This window comes from Toxorhynchites rutilus, chromosome 1 (assembly GCF_029784135.1).
Source record: "Toxorhynchites rutilus septentrionalis strain SRP chromosome 1, ASM2978413v1, whole genome shotgun sequence".
Taxonomy (NCBI): domain Eukaryota; kingdom Metazoa; phylum Arthropoda; class Insecta; order Diptera; family Culicidae; genus Toxorhynchites; species Toxorhynchites rutilus.
The window spans coordinates 192,858,323-192,876,853 of record NC_073744.1 but is presented as its reverse complement, the minus strand read 5'-3'; the positions used below and the strand labels follow the sequence as shown (position 1 = coordinate 192,876,853).

The 18,531-nt window shown below is 40.9% G+C and overlaps 2 protein-coding genes across 2 annotated transcripts; both read right to left on the bottom strand.

The window, feature by feature from the left end:
- Nucleotides 1-1,532: 1,532 nt before the first annotated feature.
- Nucleotides 1,533-3,248, bottom strand: LOC129761671 (uncharacterized protein K02A2.6-like). The gene has a single exon (XM_055759403.1). The coding sequence runs from the start codon at nt 3,246-3,248 to the stop codon at nt 1,533-1,535; it is 1,716 nt and encodes a 571-aa protein (XP_055615378.1).
- Nucleotides 3,249-3,262: 14 nt separating this feature from the next.
- LOC129761670 (uncharacterized protein K02A2.6-like) lies at nt 3,263-5,701 on the bottom strand. Its single transcript, XM_055759402.1, has one exon. The coding sequence runs from the start codon at nt 5,699-5,701 to the stop codon at nt 3,263-3,265; it is 2,439 nt and encodes an 812-aa protein (XP_055615377.1).
- Between the last annotated feature and the right edge of the window lie 12,830 nt (nt 5,702-18,531).

Sequence of the window (18,531 nt, the reverse complement as noted above, 5' to 3'; positions counted from 1 at the left end):
CAATAAGTAAGTGATTAGTCACCGAGTGCGCTCTCAGCCGAAATTGCCCAACAAACAACCCCAATCGGGATCATCGGAAGGTAATTTTCGATTGCTTTCAACCACCGGACAATCATAACAAAAACACAGAGTTTGTTTTCACTAACCAGTGTGATGTAATTGGCATGTTAAACACCTCGAGAAATTGGTATTCAGCACGCGCCCTCCGCCGCCGTCGTCGCCGTGGCATCGTTGAATCTAAATATGGGTTTGTAGGGGGTATGAAACGCTCCGGAATGTGCATCACAATTTGCCGTCCCCCAAGATTGGGGGATTGGTGTGATGTTGGAGAATCGGCGGTAATTGCCAATTGCCAATTTGTTTGAGACAAAACCATGCATCTCACTGATGAATTAAGAATATTTGAAATAAGCTTTCACAAACCTCAGTGTTAATGCACAACTCAGTGCAACGCGTATTTCTTACCTACCGATCGAACAAGTTTGAATCTTAGTGCAGTTAGTGCCACAGAGGATCGAATAACATATCGAATTATGTGCGTCAATCCACTTTGTTGCATACGTTAAGGCGTTAAGCATAGGCTCGATCAAAACGATCAAACGATCGAATGCCAAGCTTGTAGCTACCCGCTCTAACTTATTTTCGAGCGGTTATCGGTCCGATGCCGACCGAGCCCCATAAAGTGCTACAAAAGTGCCGGAATCTAACCCCGCTCTGCCCCCCGCAAGCAGCACTGCCTACAGCTTCAGCTATAAATATTCGTGATAACGAGTACTGAGCGAAACGGCATCACTGTAGAATTTGCCTTCTCTCTTTATCTCTAAGCTGTCATTGGAAACACAACAGAGAATGTATCGAGAGTCAAATTGTGTAAGTATAAAAAGCTTTTATTTACATTTTTGCAATATAAATATTATATTCTTCATTTAATTTCAGAAACAGATTCAGCATACAGACAAACAAGCCGCCGCTTGTATCATATTCCTAATACTCGTTGAAATCGCGTCAGAAGTAGCAAAGCAACATATCAACAGCATAAATGTTCCAATGATGTGCACGATGGAGGAAATCGTTATGTGTTGATTTATGTTAAAAATGCGACAAACGCCAAACACCTAGAGGACATATTCAAGCGGAAACATCTGTGATTACAAAAATATGGTGGTGGCAGGAAAATCATTTCGAAAGAGTGTCGAATTTTCGTAGTCCGATGATGTATTGAATGAATGACAACATCGATGGAGATGATGGATGACCCCGGCATATCAGTGATGTGCAATCGAACGTCGTGATTATAAACATAAACTGACTGGTGGAATCATTACACTGTAGCGCACTCGATAACCTGTTAAGTTCTTCCAAAGAATGAAATTAATTTTTAATGTTAAGAGCTTGATTTATTTCGACTTCTCTGTTTGGTGGTTGGAACTAAACTCACACTTTTTTCATTTTGTTACTGTCGTACCATGGCTACAAATCATGGCCTACCTAACGGTATGATTTTGCGTATGCCAATGGTACATCTTCCTTTTTTAGAAAATATCGTACGGTGCAAGCCATGCTGGGAGCCTACGAAGTCTTCCTTCTGGCCTGACGGGTTGTGGAGAGTCTTCAATAGGAACATCAGATTCATCGTCGTTAACGTCGTCTTCAACAACTTCTTGTTCACCATCGACAGGCATCGGCTCATCATCAGGAATCGGTTGCTCATCTTCTTTTGGAGGAACTACTGGACCCGGAGGTTTCATATCTTGAAGATTGAATTCATCGATCAGCAGTGCCAAAGGAAGTTGATTTTCAGGTGTAGAATCAGCATCGGCATTGCTTCCATATCGTTGTCGAAGTTGGTTTGTGTGTGCTCGAATGAGTCGTCCGTTCTCGAGCAACACGGTGTAGTTTATGTTACCCTTGCGCTCGATGATTTGACCTGGAACCCACTTTGTTGTGTTACGATAATGAACCTGGGCAAAGACCATTTCTTCAGCATCAAAGGTTCGTTTCATCGCACCGTGTCGTCTGTTGAACTGGGAATTTTGCTTTTCGTTGACCAGCGTTGGACTTGGAGGACACGGCTTCAGCAGATCCAGTGTCGTTCGTAGCGGTCGACCTAGAAATAGATCAGCTGGCGTCTTACCATCTATGCTTCTGTTTGGTGTTGACCGGTAAACCGATAGAAACGTCTGCAGATCCTGGAACATTACTGCCTTCTCCCCTTCGACAAGTTTCTTCAGTCCTCTTTTGAGAGTATCAACGAAACGTTCGGCTTGTCCATTGGATTGGGGATGGTACGGGGCTGTCGTCAGGTGCTGGATACCATTTTCTTTGCAGAATTGCTTGAAACGGCTACTAACGAACTGGGTACCGTTATCGGACACAAGACTATGCGGGTTGCCATATCTTGCGATTGTTTCTTGTAGAATCTCCAGCGTCACCGTGGTTGTTGTGGTTCGCGTTCTAAAGATTTCTGGCCACTTCGAATAGGCGTCAACTACCACAAGGTAGTAGTAACCATCAACTGGACCAGCGTAGTCGATATGAACTCTGTCCCACGGTTTTGTTGGTATCGGCCAGGACGCAAGAGTAGTTTTACGAGGTGATTTCGCAGCAGTGGCACAGGAACAACATTGACGCACGAACGATTCAACGTCATCGTCGATGTTGGGCCAGTATACAAAGCTTCTGGCGAGTGACTTCATCCTATCGATTCCAGGGTGTCCACGGTGGAGTTGTCGGATGATGCGTTTGCGGAACCGTTCAGGGACCACAACTCGATCGCAGAACATGACGCAGTCCTGGCTAACTTGAAGACACTCGCGTCTTGAGAAAAACGGATGAACAGCTGGAGTGCGGATATCGCTTGCTCTGTTAGGCCAGCCATTGCTGATGAAGGTGATAACCTCTTGAAGCACTGGGTCGTCTTGAGTTGCCTTGGCGATCATTTCTGACGTGACAGGTAAGTTGGAGATGGAATCTTCGAGAATTGACTTTACGTCTGTTTCCGTTTGGAGAGCAGCGATCACGTACTCCTCGTCAGGCTTGTTGTGGCTGCTCATTAGACGTGATAACAAGTCAGCGTGTCCGAAACTTGCTGTTGGGATGAACTGGATATCAAAGTCGTAAAGCAACATCGTTAGTGCCCAACGCTGAAGTCGATTGGCTGTGTAGACGGGGATTCCTTTTTTGCTGCCAAAAATCTTGAGGAGTGGCTTGTGATCAGTTTGCAGTACGAATTTGCGACCGAAAATCATTTTGTGGAAGCGTGTTACTGCAAACACCAACGCGAGCGCTTCCTTTTCAATTTGACCATAATTTTCTTCCGCAGGAGTGAGTGACCTTGAAGCATGAGCGATAGCCTTGACAGACCCGTCATTTCCTCGATCATTTCCTTGTTAGGATCAAAGTGTGTCAGCAAGAGATTGGAGACCAGAATGGATTTGAACCGATCGAACGACTTTTGACAATCGGCAGTCCACTTCCAAGCAGCGTCTTTCTTCAGTAGACAGTCCAGCGGCACTCGGAGTTCCTTCATCTGTCCAACGAACCGTCCATAATAGTTAATCGCACCCAGGTATGAACGCAGTTGCGACAGATTCGTTGGTGCTGACATCTCAGAGATTGCTCTTGTTTTGGTTGGATCCGGGCGGAGACCATCCTTGTCGAGGATGTGACCCAGAAACTTGATCTGCGGAAGTGAAAAACGGCACTTCTCGATGCGCAGATGGAATCCATACTCACGAATACGTTGGAGCACATCATTCAGACTACGATCGTGCTCTTCTTGGGTCTTTCCAGCAATTAGAATGTCATCCAGGTACGGTTTCACTCCAGGAATTCCGGCTAGCATACTGTCGATGATCCTCTGGAATGCACCTGGTGCGGATTTGACTCCGGGTGGCAATCGGTTGTACAGGAACAGACCTTTGTGTGTGTTTATCGTTAGCAGTTTCCGAGAAGCTTCTTCAACTTCGACCTGGAGATAGGCATCCGAAAGATCGATACAGGAGAAGAAACGGCAACCGGCGAGTTCACCGAAGATATCGTCCGGATGAGGCAGTGGATGGCGATCTGATTCTAGTGCATTGTTGAGACCTGTGGAATAGTCACCACAAATGCGAACGGAGACATCAGATTTACGAACCACGACGATAGGTGCAGCCCAATCAGAAAACTGGACTGGTGAGATGATGCCGTTGTCTTGAAGTCTCTGCAGCTCAGCATCAACCTTCGGAAGGGCAGCGTAGGCAACCGGTCGCTTGGGGCAGTACACAGGTCGTGCATCTGGCTTCGGGTAGAGCGTTACCTTAGCTTTGGTGCAGCATCCGAGGGTTGGTTGGAACACTTCAGGGAACTTTGCTTGCAGCTTCTGCATTGTTGCGTTTGAGTTTTGTTGGATTGAGTTGACTAATGAACTGAACGGAACCGACCAGAGATCGAACTGATCGATCGTTTCAATTCCCAGAACGTTGAGATCCGGATTGCTTGTAACGAAAATGCGGCCCACTTTCGTCACGTCTTGGATGGTGATTTCAGCGTTGAATTCACCTACGCCGTCACCCGAGGCGCTCACAGCAGCGACATCCGTTGTCTCGATGACAGGCTTACCCACCGATGTCCAAGTTCGTTTGGAGATGATGGTGATGTCAGATGCACAATCGAGCTGCAACTTTGCTGGTACACCGTTGATGTCGATTTTCACGAACTTCCGCTTTGCTTTCAGATCAACTCGCTTAACCGCAATACCTTTAGACTTGACGATGTCCTTAGGTTTGGGTTTATCGATCTGCTTTGTCGGCTTCTTCTCGGATGAGGAGCAGTACCCTTCCTTGTGGTCCTTCCGTTTACACTTTGAACATGTGTGTGTCTGGTAGGGGCACTCCTTGACATAATGAAGATCCCCACAGAACCAGCAAGGTGTTTTTGGTGACTTCTTCTCCTTTCCGTTTGAAGTACGATGACGAGAGATTGCGTTGACTTTAGACTGGTCCGTACAACCTTTCTCGATCATTTGCGTGTCTTGCTTAAGGTTGATAATGCGGTTGCACTCCTCAACCAAGTTTTCAAGCTTGAGGTTGGCACCGTCGGCGGGCGGCGCGTTTTCTTCAGCTTCCAACTTCCCGATCAGCCTGGTCCGGATATCCGAATCGCGTGGTGACTGGAGACCGCATACGAACCTGAGCGTCTTGAATTGGTCGCTGGATAGCTTTTCGATCTGGAACGCTTCGCAGTGCTTGTTCACCGATGCTGAGTAAGACGAAAAATCGTCGACTTCATTTTTCACGTATTGAAGACACTGGTAGCGCGCGTTGAAGAGTGACTTTTGGCGTCCAAAAAGTTTCTTCAGCTTCTTGACGGTGTCTTCGAATGAAAAATCCCGCGGATGACTCGGCAAAACACTGTTCACGTAGCGTTCGTGGAATTGCGTGCCGATTTTCCGCAGAAGTAGCCTGACCTTTGCTTTGTCATCCAAATGCTTTCCGTCCTCCTTGAACACGTCCTCGTATCGAGCATACCACGAATCGAAGAAGATGCCGCCGTCTGGATCGTACTGAAACTCGTCGATTCCCGTTGAGAGTGACTCGATGATCTTCTCGCTTCCAACTTGATTGGCGTTACCCTGCTGGAGAGCTGCAATCTGCTGCTGCTGGTTTGCGATGAGATCAGTCAGCCGGAGAATCGCTTGCTTCAAATCTGCGTCGGCCATTCTTGAATTCGTGACGGTTTGAGGGCTTCAGAAGCGGAACGGAATTTGAACTTGAATAGGAACAGAAACAAGCTTGACGTTGCTTCCGGAAAATGGCAAGAATCCCATCCTCGTCGCCAAAATTGTTAAGTTCTTCCAAAGAATGAAATTAATTTTTAATGTTAAGAGCTTGATTTATTTCGACTTCTCTGTTTGGTGGTTGGAACTAAACTCACACTTTTTTCATTTTGTTACTGTCGTACCATGGCTACAAATCATGGCCTACCTAACGGTATGATTTTGCGTATGCCAATGGTACATAACCCAACAACAACTTTATCAAGAACATTGAAGCTCAAGACGCGTAAGTACGAATGGGAATAATTTATTTTCATATTATTGATTTTGTTAAATTATTCCAGAAACAAACTCTACCGTCTCAACTGTTAATGTTGTCGAGGCCAGGTATTGCAGAATGCGATAACGATAGTTGAGCTGATTGCAACCAAATATCCGATGATGAAATTTACATCTCTTGAGATGTACCTGATGACGATAGAAATCACCCGATAGCGTTGGAAACGGTCGTGCTGGGTCCTACGGCGAGACTATGAAGAAATATTGTGAAAATTCAAAACTGAAATAATTAATTATTGATAGTCGAAAATGTTTAGCTTTAGATAGTTTACCGTAAATGTTAGTCAATCCGTTTAAAGTATTTATAATGTAGTGTCGGGGGGGGGGATGTGGGGTAAACATAATATAACTGTATAAATTTATAAAAATAATAAATATCAGTAAACAACATAAATTAATTTTTTTGTTTTATTTTTCTCAAATAAAAATAGAGCCATAACAAGGATCGAGCAGTTTTCCGTTCGGTCGACACGGTGCCAGATTGGCACAGGTTTGGCTCGTAATTGGTTGTCAAATACGAAGGATAGGTCGACAAAATCATTGCAAAATGGCACGACATCGGTACCGTTGTCGACACCATTTGTTGGGACCGATTTGGCACAACAATGTAGACTGGGTTAGCGGAGCTGGAGCTATAAAAAGAGGACATGTAGCACGCTATGTGATAGTACGGGTAAACCTTTGCAACATGATTTCCATAAAACCATAGAGCAATACCACGCAAAATTGGCCAAAAATGGTTGATTCTGATTCTTGACTTTTGATACAAAGGTATGAGGTGCAAAATGAAATCTGAAAATTGAACATATAACCCAGCAGTGGAACTACATACAATTCACTGACTAAAAAGTGTCCACATTTTCATCGCTTGTTTACGTGAAGAATATATTTTTTTCAGGCACATTTGATTTGAGAGTGTATGGATTTCTAGCTGTCTTGACGCAAGGTCTTTAATGAAGAATGTTAAGATGGGAAGGTTTATATAAACATGTTTATAATTACATAAGTTTATTCAAATATTATTATTGCCCTTCTTTATCAATTTTATCAAAATTTGAAAGAGAAATTAAAAAGGAATGTTTTTTTTTAAATATTTTTTTGAGATGGTTATTAAAAATCCATGATTACCTCCCATTATTTGTTAATTTTTCCAGCTTTTCGTTCTTTTACCTATCATTTTGACAATTCAATTTGAGAGGTTTAAAATTGCGACAAGATAGAAATTTGGTGTGAAAGAGCGAATTGTGGAAAATTAAGTGGCAAATTTTCTAAGCTTTATAATTAAGGTCATTAATTATAAAGCCGATTAACCGATTGAAGTTGATTTATATAAGAATAAGATTTCATTAGATTAGAGTCGATTTTTGAAATCGACTCAATGGTTGAAAAGTTATGACGTTTTGGAAGAAATCTTACTTACGTAATCAGCAAAAGGCCCCAATGGCATGCGCTGTACACAAAAGTCGTCTCCGTTCAAACTTATTTCAAGAATCAACATATCATATCTTTCTATTAATCCGCAAACATGCCTAGTAGTAACTTAAAAAACCAAACTCATAACCGTCAAAAAGAGTCTTCGATTGTATATATTATATCATCCAACATTCAAGGAAGTTAATGATACTTATATTTTCTAGCATTAATCCAAATGCAGTAATCGTAATTATTATCATGGCCGCACTAAAAGACATGAAAAACAACAAGAAAAACGCGAACTTTGAAATTTGTGAACTATTGCCATTCAATGCCAAACCAATATAGTGGTTTCAGATTTTCGTGAAAATTGGTAGCTTGTTTTCGTTATGGTGAACCATTGAACCTGTATTATTTCTTTTGGGTGATTCGATTTTTTTGACGTGGGACTACGTCTAACCGGAATATATGGAGGGTAAAATGAAAACCTAAACACAGAACATGCAGGAAAAAATGAAAGATTTTGAATGCTTATAGCTCGAACATTTCGTACTGGATAGGAGAGATGTTTGCATCACTTGATAGGGAATATTTCTACGCATCTATCGCAACTAACAAAATGTTGTTTTTCATTAGATAAACAATTGAATAACTGTAAAATATTAGGCGTTATCTAAACGCCCTAACTGCATCGTTTTGATTGGCCCGATTTACGGTTTCCCTAACACAGCCATCAAAACCAAGCAGCCTTGGGGAAATCGGCATTGCAAATACATGAAAGTAGGGGGACTTTTGTTCTCATCGAAAAATGTTCCCTAACACAGACTTTAAAACCAAGCAGCGAAATCGGCATTGCAAACACACGAAAGCTAGAGGCGAATGAACTGAAAAGTTTAAACCCTCTTAAAGCTAAAAAGAAGAAGAAGAAGAAGAACACACGAAAGAGCCTAGAGTGAACGAGTGAACTGAAAAGCTTAAACCCTCTTAAAGCCAAAAAGAAGAAGAAGAACACACGAAAGTAGGGGGAGCTTTTGTTCCCACCGAAATGTGTTCCCTAATAGAGATTTCTAAACCAAGGTGCCTGGAGAAATCGGTATTTCAAATTCATGCAAGTCGGGGGTATTTTTGTTCCGATTGAAATGTGTTTCCCTAACACAGACTTCAAAACTGAGGTTTCTGGGGAAATCGGCTCTGCAAATAAATGCAAACTGCGAGTACTTTTGTCCTCGCTTGCCTTTGTGCAGAGTGGAATATGTCTGTCCTAACATGATCTTCTAAACTTAGGAACCTGGGAAAATCGTGCATCACTAGAAGCGAATGAACTTCCCAGTTTCAAGCAAATTCGAGATTCGAGAAGTATGTACACTTTTGGGATGTAAACTTCAGAGGGAAATGTAAAATAAAATAATCGTTTGATAATTTTTTGGTCTTTATTGGAAAGATTTTCAGCCTTAGGCTGGTTCATCAAACGTTTGATAATTCTTCCGTACATATATTTTGTTCTAGTCATCATACCAAACGTAAAAGGTCCGTCATTAAATTTACTTGTAACGAAGAACAATCAATCACAATAAATGAATTGACTTTACACGGCATTTGTTCTTTTTTGACGTAGGACTACGTCTTTCATTTCTATACCGGGGTGTAAAACCAAAGTTTCGAGAACGAAAGCGTTACGCTGGAGACCGAGATTTTGAGCGTTAATAGCTCTTAAACAACTGAACGAAATGGTATGATAAACACTTCATTTGAAAGATAAAATGTCTACGCGTCATATACTTGTTACTTTTTCATCCAAAAACTTGTTTCAATAGTCTTAAAATTGCTTTCAAAACAGGCTATTGAAATCACCAATCGGTATATAAGCGAGCGCCGCTCGTAAACCCACTCAGTTATGATTGAACAGCGATTGGAGCATGTTGTCGCTGTTGTTGTGAAGCTAATTTCGTTTATCATGAAAACGCTGATGAACGGTGTCACCAAGAGCCTGTTTGTGCACCTAAGGCCAAAAGGGAATCCATCAGGAGGAGAGTGATGCCACGGTTCCGCTTGAAACATCGGAGCAGCCGCCACACACACACACACATACACACATACACGCGCGGAATTCTCGTTGCTATCATCGTTGCTGAAAAATAATCTGCCAGTTCCCCTGGGAATTGAAAAATACATTCATGCGAAAGAGTTTATTTTAATGTTTTCTATCCATATAACACTGCAACCAAATACATTTGGTTTTGTTATTTTTCAATCAATCGCAATTAACAGGAAAGCTTCTGAATATTTTTTTCCCCATCAGTGGAAATTTTCGTATCCAATATTGGATGCATAACATGAAAAACGGAAAATGTTTCACATCGCGAAAATCAAGTCATTTTCGAGCGATTATTTGCTTTTTACTCATATAATGCTGCGACCAAATACATTTCGTTTTGGATTTTTGACGTAGGACTACGTCTAACCGGAAGATATAGGGGGTGAAATGGAAATATAGGCACTGAACAAGTAGGAAAAAATGCAAGATTTGAAACGCTTATAACTCGAGAATTTCTCAATAGATCGCAAAGGTTTTTGCATCAATTGATAGGAAATATATCTACGCATCTATCATAACGAATAACATTTCATTTTTCTTGAGATAAATAATTGAATAATTGTCAAATATCAAGCATTGTCAAAATGCACTATGTGCCCATTTTTGATTGGTCCATTTTGTGCTCCTCATATCGTACCGACCAAAACGGGCAACCAGAGCAGCAGCGAAATAGAATGAAGCACGATTGGAAAGGAAAAAGAAAAAAATGAACGAAACATTGGTCGCAGTCTCACACATGCGTAATTCTCGAGCCAGCCAGTCAGCTTAAAAATCCCCGCTCCGCTGCCGTAACGATCATTCTTTGTGTGGACACCGACTGGACAACATCGTTGCTGGACGAGCTGGACGGCGAGGGATCGAGTGCCTTTCTCAAGGCAAGAGGGCGGAGGTGGTAGCGCTGGAGTAGAGTAGAGTAGAGTTTTCAAAGGGCCTTTCTCAAGGCTAGAGACGAATGAACTGCAAAAGTTTAAAGTCTCTATAATACAATACCTTCCTTCCTTCCGTAACGATCATTCTCATTCAAACCGTACACCACATCGGTTCGCATCACAACACATCAACAAACCAACCCAAGCAGCCATGTCTGGACATGGTAAAGGAGGAAAAGTGAAGGGAAAGGCAAAATCCCGCTCGAACCGTGTTGATCTGGAGTTCCCCGCAAGGGTAGCTAGGCCGAGTGCGTTAGTACCAGTGCACCAGTCCACCTAGCCGGCGTTATATAGTTTCGGCCGCCGAAGTGATCGAGTTAGCTGGCAAAGCTGCTCGCGACGATGAGAAAACCCGCATTCGGAACAGAACACATTCGGTTCGGTGGACATCAAGACAACAGGCAGTTGCAGCGAGTGGCGAGTGGCAAACGCAATCGCAAAACGGCATCAGGTAGCAGAAGAAAAAAGTTTGTTCTTTATACAAACTGCTTTGGTGGCAAATCCAGAACAAGGCGGCATCGAGGGCGTTCGAAATGGTTTTTTTCAAAACCACGAGTACTAAGTTTTCTAAATTGGAACCATTCCATAAAACAAGGCGCTTTTCAGGGCCATTAAACTTTCCAAAAAAGAGTTTAGGAAATACAGTTCAATGCTTTCTAAAACATTATCCAAAATAATAATAAAACACAAATTGATTTTTTCGTAATTTGTTTGCCAGGATATGATGAGTATGTGAATTTGGCAGTTGTTCTGAGCTTATTGATTTTCACCAATTCTTAAATTGCGCTAGAGTATAAAACACGCGGACCCCAAAAAATATCTTATTTTCTTTCAAACCGTAAACCCGTGTGGTTGTACGGCATCGGCATCGTGGACGTAACAAAGGAGGACAAGTTAAGGGAAAGGCAAAGTTTCACTCGAACCGTGCAGATCTCCAGTTCACTGTTGGCCGCATTCACTGATTGCTCCGCAAGGGTAACTAGGCCGAACGGATTAGTGCCGCAGCACCAGTATACCTAACAGCGATTATAGAGTTTCGGCCGTCGGAGTGCTCGAGTTGGCTTGCAAAGCTGCTCACGACAATCAGAAAACACGCATCAAGAACAGAGCAGCTTCGGTTCGGCAAGGCAACAATTAGTTTCAGTGACTGGCAAAGTCGCATTAAATGTAATTTACTGAACAATATGTCACAAGCTGGATGGGAAGAAATTTTCCAACTGTGAAAGCTGTGGCGAGTGGCAAACGCAATAGCTAAACAGGAAGGTTTAACCGAACAAGATGGGAATATCGAGTGATAACAAAAACACAACACCAAAGGTTATTTTCAGAACCATCAACATATTCATAAAGAGTAAACAGTAAACTAATCTATTTTTCAGGTAGATAGGTAGGTATTCACGTAGGAGAAGAAAATAAAACAATATATTTAAAATATATATTTAACAAAAGCTGTCCCCTTTGTATAGTCCTACGTCACTCCGGTTATGTCCCCGACATTACCCACCCGTCTTTTTCAATCAAGTGCGATCAACGTAAGACCACGTCTTTCGGCAATTTATTAGAGGTGCAATGAATCTTTAGGAATTCCCGCTCTACGCGCACTGGCAAACAATGTTTACTCAACAATTTCTCAAACGAGAAATGGGTGTTGTGAGAAAGGATTAGCGAACGCGAAAACGACAAACGGGAGAAAGATACGTTTGGAGGTTGAAGGAAATTGGCAGAAAACTTCTTCATTCTATCATTCAAATAATGTGATTCATACCACATCGTTTTGCCAGAAAGAGATTATTAATGTTCAAAGGAGGAATCGAGTCCTCCGAATTACCCAGCGCAAATTCGAGTCGACTATCGATTGCGGCATTCGTACACAAATAATTTTATAATGCAGTTTCACCAAAGTGATTTCTTCGGATATATTCACTACATCATGTCATGTATTTCATATTCTTCATTAAGAAATCCATATCCATGGCACCTATCGGTAACGAATTATTATCGAAACCACGATTTTCGCTAAATGCTCCTTTCAGTTCGGCCTGTAAAAAACTTTTCTGTACTCTAATCCATCAAATTTGGAGCCCTGAAAAGGGCCGTTTATTATATGCTAAGTTAATATAGCACGCTCTCCTCGGATACGATGGGCCAGCTGGATGTCCTTGGGTATGATGTGACGTGTTTTGCATGGATAGCACACAAATTGGTATCTTCGAATAAGCCTCCTGCAGCGTCATAGCCGCGGAACTTTGGAAGCGCAAGTCGGTTTTGAAGTCCTGAGCAATTCCACGATCCAAATGCTGCAAAGGTAGCTGCGGATCAGCAATTCGGTCGACTTCTGATAGCGATGAATTTCACGCAAAGTTCCCGGTCGATAGCGATGTGGCTTCTCCACCTATCCTGCTACTGGTGCGCTTATCCGAGCTGACTTCGTGTGCCTTACCACCGAATGACTAACGAGCTGTCTGCGAAAGACTAACGAGCTCGAGTCCTCACGGTGCGAGAGTAGAGTAAGAAATGAACGAAAGCAAAGGAAGCGTCATTTTATAAACCATAAAAGTATAGAATCTAAATCCCACCCTTATTATATTCGTGAGTATACAGTAAGCTTATACAATAAAGAGGGTGGGGTTTACATTCGATTCTTTTATGTTTTATAAAATGACACTTCCCTTGCTTTCGTTCATTTCTTACTCTACTCTCGCACCGTGAGGACTCGTTTCATCGGGACTAAGCAAACAGCTCGTTAGTCTTTCGGTGGTAAGGCACCACGAAAGCAGCTCGGATAAGCGCATCAGCCGCAGGAAGCGTGAAGAAGCCACATCGCTATCGACCGGGAACTTCGCATGAAATTCGTCGCTATCAGAAGTCGACCGAATTGCTGATCCGCAAGCTACCTTTGCAGCATTTGGTTCGTGGAATTGCTTAGGACTTCAAAACCGACTTGCGCTCCCAAAGTTCCGCGGTTATGACGCTGCAGGAGGCGAACTGAAAGAAGCATTTAGCGAAAATCGTGGTGTCGATGATAATTCGATACCGATAGGTGCCATGGATATGGATTTCATAATGAAGAATATGAAATACATGACATGATGTAGTGAATATATCCCCATATCGAAGAAATCACTTTGATGAAACTGTTTACCGTTTGTCGTTTTTAAGTGTTGGGAAAGGGCATTATTTTTGCTGAGTAAATTCCAAGAAAAAATCCATTCCTTCTTTAAGCGTGATTCATTCTGCTTCGGATCAACGGAATAGTGATAATCATTTCATACAAAAGATAAAATGTCCAAGAGTTATATGATTGCTATTTATTGAGTCGGAAAATTGTTTCAATAGCTTAATGATAGCTTCGAAAACAGGTTATAAAATGACGCTTCCTTTGCTTTCGTTCATTTCGTACTCTACTCTCGCACCGTGACGACTCGTTTGTTTGGGACCAAGCAGATAGCAGGTTAGTCTTTCATTGGTAAGGCACACGAAAGCAGCTCGGATAAGCGCACCAGCCGCAGGATAGGTGAAGAAGCCACATCACTATCGACCGGGAACTTTGCGTGAAATTCATCGCTATCGGAAGTCGACCGAATTGCTGATCCGCAAGCTACCTTTGCAGCTTTTGGATCGTGGAATTACTCAGGACTTCAAAACCGACTTGCGCTTCCAAAGTTCCGCGGTTATGACGCTGCAGGAGGCTTATTCGAAGATACAAATTTGTGTGCTATCCACGTAAAACGCGTCACATCATGCCCAAGGACATTCAGCTGGCCCATCGAATCCAAGGAGAGGGTGCTATATTAGCTTAGCATATAATCAACGGCCCTTTTCAGGGCTCCAAATTTGATGGATTAGAGTTTAGAAAAGTTTTTACAGGCCAAACTGAAACGAGAATTTTCGTGTGGATGCCATACAGCATCGAGAAAATTCCGGAAAGATCTAATCGTTGCTGAAAAATAATCTGCCAGTTCCGTGGGAATTGAAGAATACATCCATGCGAAAGAGTTTATTTTAATGTTTTCTAATTATATGGCGAACACAGCGACCAAATACATTTGATTTCGTAATTTTTCAATCAAGTGTAATTAGCTGGAAAGCTTCTGAAGATTATTCTTTCCCATCAGTAGGATATTTCCGTATCCAATATTGGATGCATAACATGAAAAACGAAAAATGTTTCGTATCGCGAAAATTATATAATTTTCAATCGATTATTGCTCAGTCGCCGAAATTTTCATACTCAGAGAGTTCATTCTCCTCTAGTTTGCCTTCCAAATTGCCATCGTAAACCACACCTTCTCTCGATTCAATCACGCACGAAAAGCATACTGAAATGATATTGTGGTGGTGAAACCGATTCATTTTTCGTGAGGCGTCGTGCACAAATTACGTAACGCGATAAGGGGGGAGGGGTTAGATGTTGCGTTACTTTCTGTTTATTAGAGATAGGAAATTGCGTTACGAAAGGAGGGGGGAGGTTCAAAATCCGGATTTTTGCGTTACGTAATTTGTGCACGACGCCTGAGAACATCGACAAGACAACATCGTTACTGAACGAGCTAAACGGCGAGGGATCGAGGTATTCATTACCTGGCTTGACCTGACCTGAAATGCAATCAGTTTGTTTTAACTGTGAGGGAGCGCAGAAAAGCCGATCGATCAGAAGGAGAAGAGAAGGTGACCAAGAGAGTATCAGCATCGAAATACGGTTCCTCGGGAAGACATAGAAGCAGCCGCCACACACACACACACATACACGCGCGCAACTCTTTTCGTTTGCTGGTTATCGAGAGGAAACCTGGAAAGAAATGATCGTTGCTGAAAAATAATCTGCCAGTTCCCCTTGGAATTGAAAATTACATTCAAGCGAATTTATTTTTTTATGTTTTCTATCCATATAATACTGCGACCACATACATTTGGTTTTGTGATTTGTCAATCAAGTGCAGTTAACAGGAAAGCTACTGAAGATTATTCTTCAGAACAAGGTTTTTTGTATCCAATATTGGATGCATAAAACCTTGAGTCTTCAAAGTAACACTCTCGTTTTTGAAGTCACCCAAATATTTATTTATTCATTCATTCAGGATGGATTTAGATTCAACTACAAACAAATGATCTCTAAATCAACGATAGTCCTACGTCACCCTTGCGGTTATACCATAGATATAACCCACTTCCTGTTTTTTCACTCACAGAGCAAATATATTGAACTCAATTGAGTTTGGAAACTGTTTCATTCAATCAAGAATTTAATCAATACAAACGAATGATTGCTAAGCTAAGGTAGTTCCACGTCAACCTTGCGGTTATATCATAGATATGACCCACTCATTTTTTTTTCACTTTTCCAAAAATGACTTTTATCAAAAACTCATAACTTTTGAACCACTAAGCCGATTCAGATGAACGACACATCAAACTGAAGTTAATTAGCTAGGCTTTTTTGAAAAATATCAAACTTGCAACGAATTTGAATTTTGTTTCTGTAATTATTGATTGTATCCATTTTTTATAGTTTACATGGTTTCGGGACCAACGGTGCTCTAATTTTCTATATTTTTTTCTTGAAAACTGAGGATTTTTTACACATTTACATTTTTGACTCAAATCAGATGTATCCTTTTTTCTTTTTTGAGTTATAATGTTAACCGAGATGACTGAGATGACTAAAGCCAATCAGCTAGAATTTTTTGGAAAAATATTGCACTTGCGAAAAAAATGTATTTTGTTTTCGTGATTAATAATTGTATCTGTTTTTTTTTTATAGTTCACATGGTTTCGGGACCAAGGGCGCTATATTTTTCATATTTTTTCTTGAAATCTGAGGATAGCGGCCCGTCCCATGTTTTCCCAAGTTTCCCGCATACTCATTGAAACAAATGAGCCCTGGTGTTGTTTGGTTTGTTCAAATTGATTATTCAATCTTTCCACTTAAGGTGAAGGTGGAAGCTAGCCACAAATGGCTGCCACAATGGCGCTCATTTCTTTCATCTCCCTCCCTCACCCCTCGCCCGAAAATCAATAATTTTGCGAAACAGTGTGAAGAAAATGATCGTTTTCGCACACTTCCCATGAAGTAAGATCAACCGAACTCTAATCGATTACTCACAAGATATTAAATTTTCACCTGCTGTCGCACTGTATAGTGAAAAACGTCGGAAAACTCGAGCAAGTGCTCTGAAAGTTAAATTTTCATTTTTCAATCTTCGGCAATGGTTTTGTTTGTATTGGTGAAAGCATCGTTATTTTTTCGACACTGATGCCAGACAACATCATCGAAACAGCTGTAAAAACCACTCAATGAAATGTTATTCCTGAGTTATAGCGGTTCATGTTATGAAAATCAATTGGATAAAATTGTGTTGATATCAATACAATCATTATTTTTACGTTTAATGGGTATATAATGTAAGTTTTAGCAACTTTAACATAGGGTAAGAAATTTGTATTGCAGAGCTCGGAACACTGCCACGGCTCCCTATGCTTTCAAAAACTATAAACGGAAAAGTATTACATTCAATCTAAATGTCTCGGCCAACGAAGAGAAGGGTTAAGGCTCTCCAACGTGAATATGTGAAAACAATACGACCAACGAAGGAAAAAAATTGAGGAATTATCAGCATCGATACTATGCGGAAGAACTTGTTAATATCAAAAGAGCCCCAATTCGCACGTGTTATAAATTTGCTCATGTTACGCTCGCGTATAATCATAATTTTACTTCATATTCAAATGCACCTTCCATATATATTAATGTTTGCTATCGTTCATCGGAACATATCGTTCATACATTTATCTTCAGTATTGAATTGTTATTTTTTTTCAAATGTATTCAGAGACTCGTGTCAATGAAGCGCCACACAGTCTGATAAGTGAATTGATCTATTTACATGTGCTTTGCTCTTCTCTCACAAACACTATTACCCCATTTTTACACATGGGTTTACCTATACTACTACAATGGCTAGCTTCCACCTTCACCTTAAACGCGCTGGAAAAGGGAGTTGTATGTATGTAGTGTGTATGCATGTCTTCTATCTCTATCTATCTGTCTCTCTTTTCTCTCTCAGAAAATTTTAAAATTACCTTTTAGCCTCGAGGAAGCCTGTTGACTGACTGGCTAGAGCGAGAATAGAATTTAAATTTTCTTCTTACTATTATAGAGGTGTGAAACACCAAAGTTCATTTTTCTCTTACCTTGAAAAGTCCAATGAGGATAGCAAAACTAACTCTCTCGTAACCTTTGAAAGAACGATTTTTAAAGTTATTTAATGGCATATTCATTCTACAGTTTTGCATTTTTATTATTATTTGTAGGACAACCTATTTAAGTAGCATTGTGAGAAACATATCAGCCATTTCTCCATCAAGGGGGGACTCCGATCTGGAAAATCGAAAAAATCGAATTTTTGTTTTTTTGCATTTTTGAGTACTTATGCCCTAGGAAATGTTATCCCAAAAGTATTTTTCGTAAAAATGGATTATCTGAAGCGTTACATAACCGTTTTTCATATTCCTTTATTCCATTTTTTTGAGCTTCTAAACAACGATTTTTCATGTAAAATAACTTATTTTTAAAAAAGACCGCCATTTTGGCATTTTTATCGAATTTTCAAAAACTATGCAACGCCTCAGGTACTGCCTTAAAGCTTCAAAATATTCATTGGAATTTGTTCTACGACAGCCCGTTGCTTCTGTACTACGGATCCAGCTGTCAACAGTGTTATAATTATTATTCGTGCATTAAAAAAATGTAAAATACAACTTCATATAAACCTTAAACAATAACCAAAATACCCGAACACAGAAGTGTATATAATATTGCCATGCCTGGAAAGCATCTAATTATTTGTTAATTTGTGTTGTGTTATTTGTAGTACCGTAAACCGGGGGCAAATTGATCACGATTTTCAGAAAAATGTAAATATTTCCGAATTTTTTTGTTAGATTTAAACCTAATTATTTTTGAAATCAGTACTGGTGCTAAGGCCACAAAACGTTAT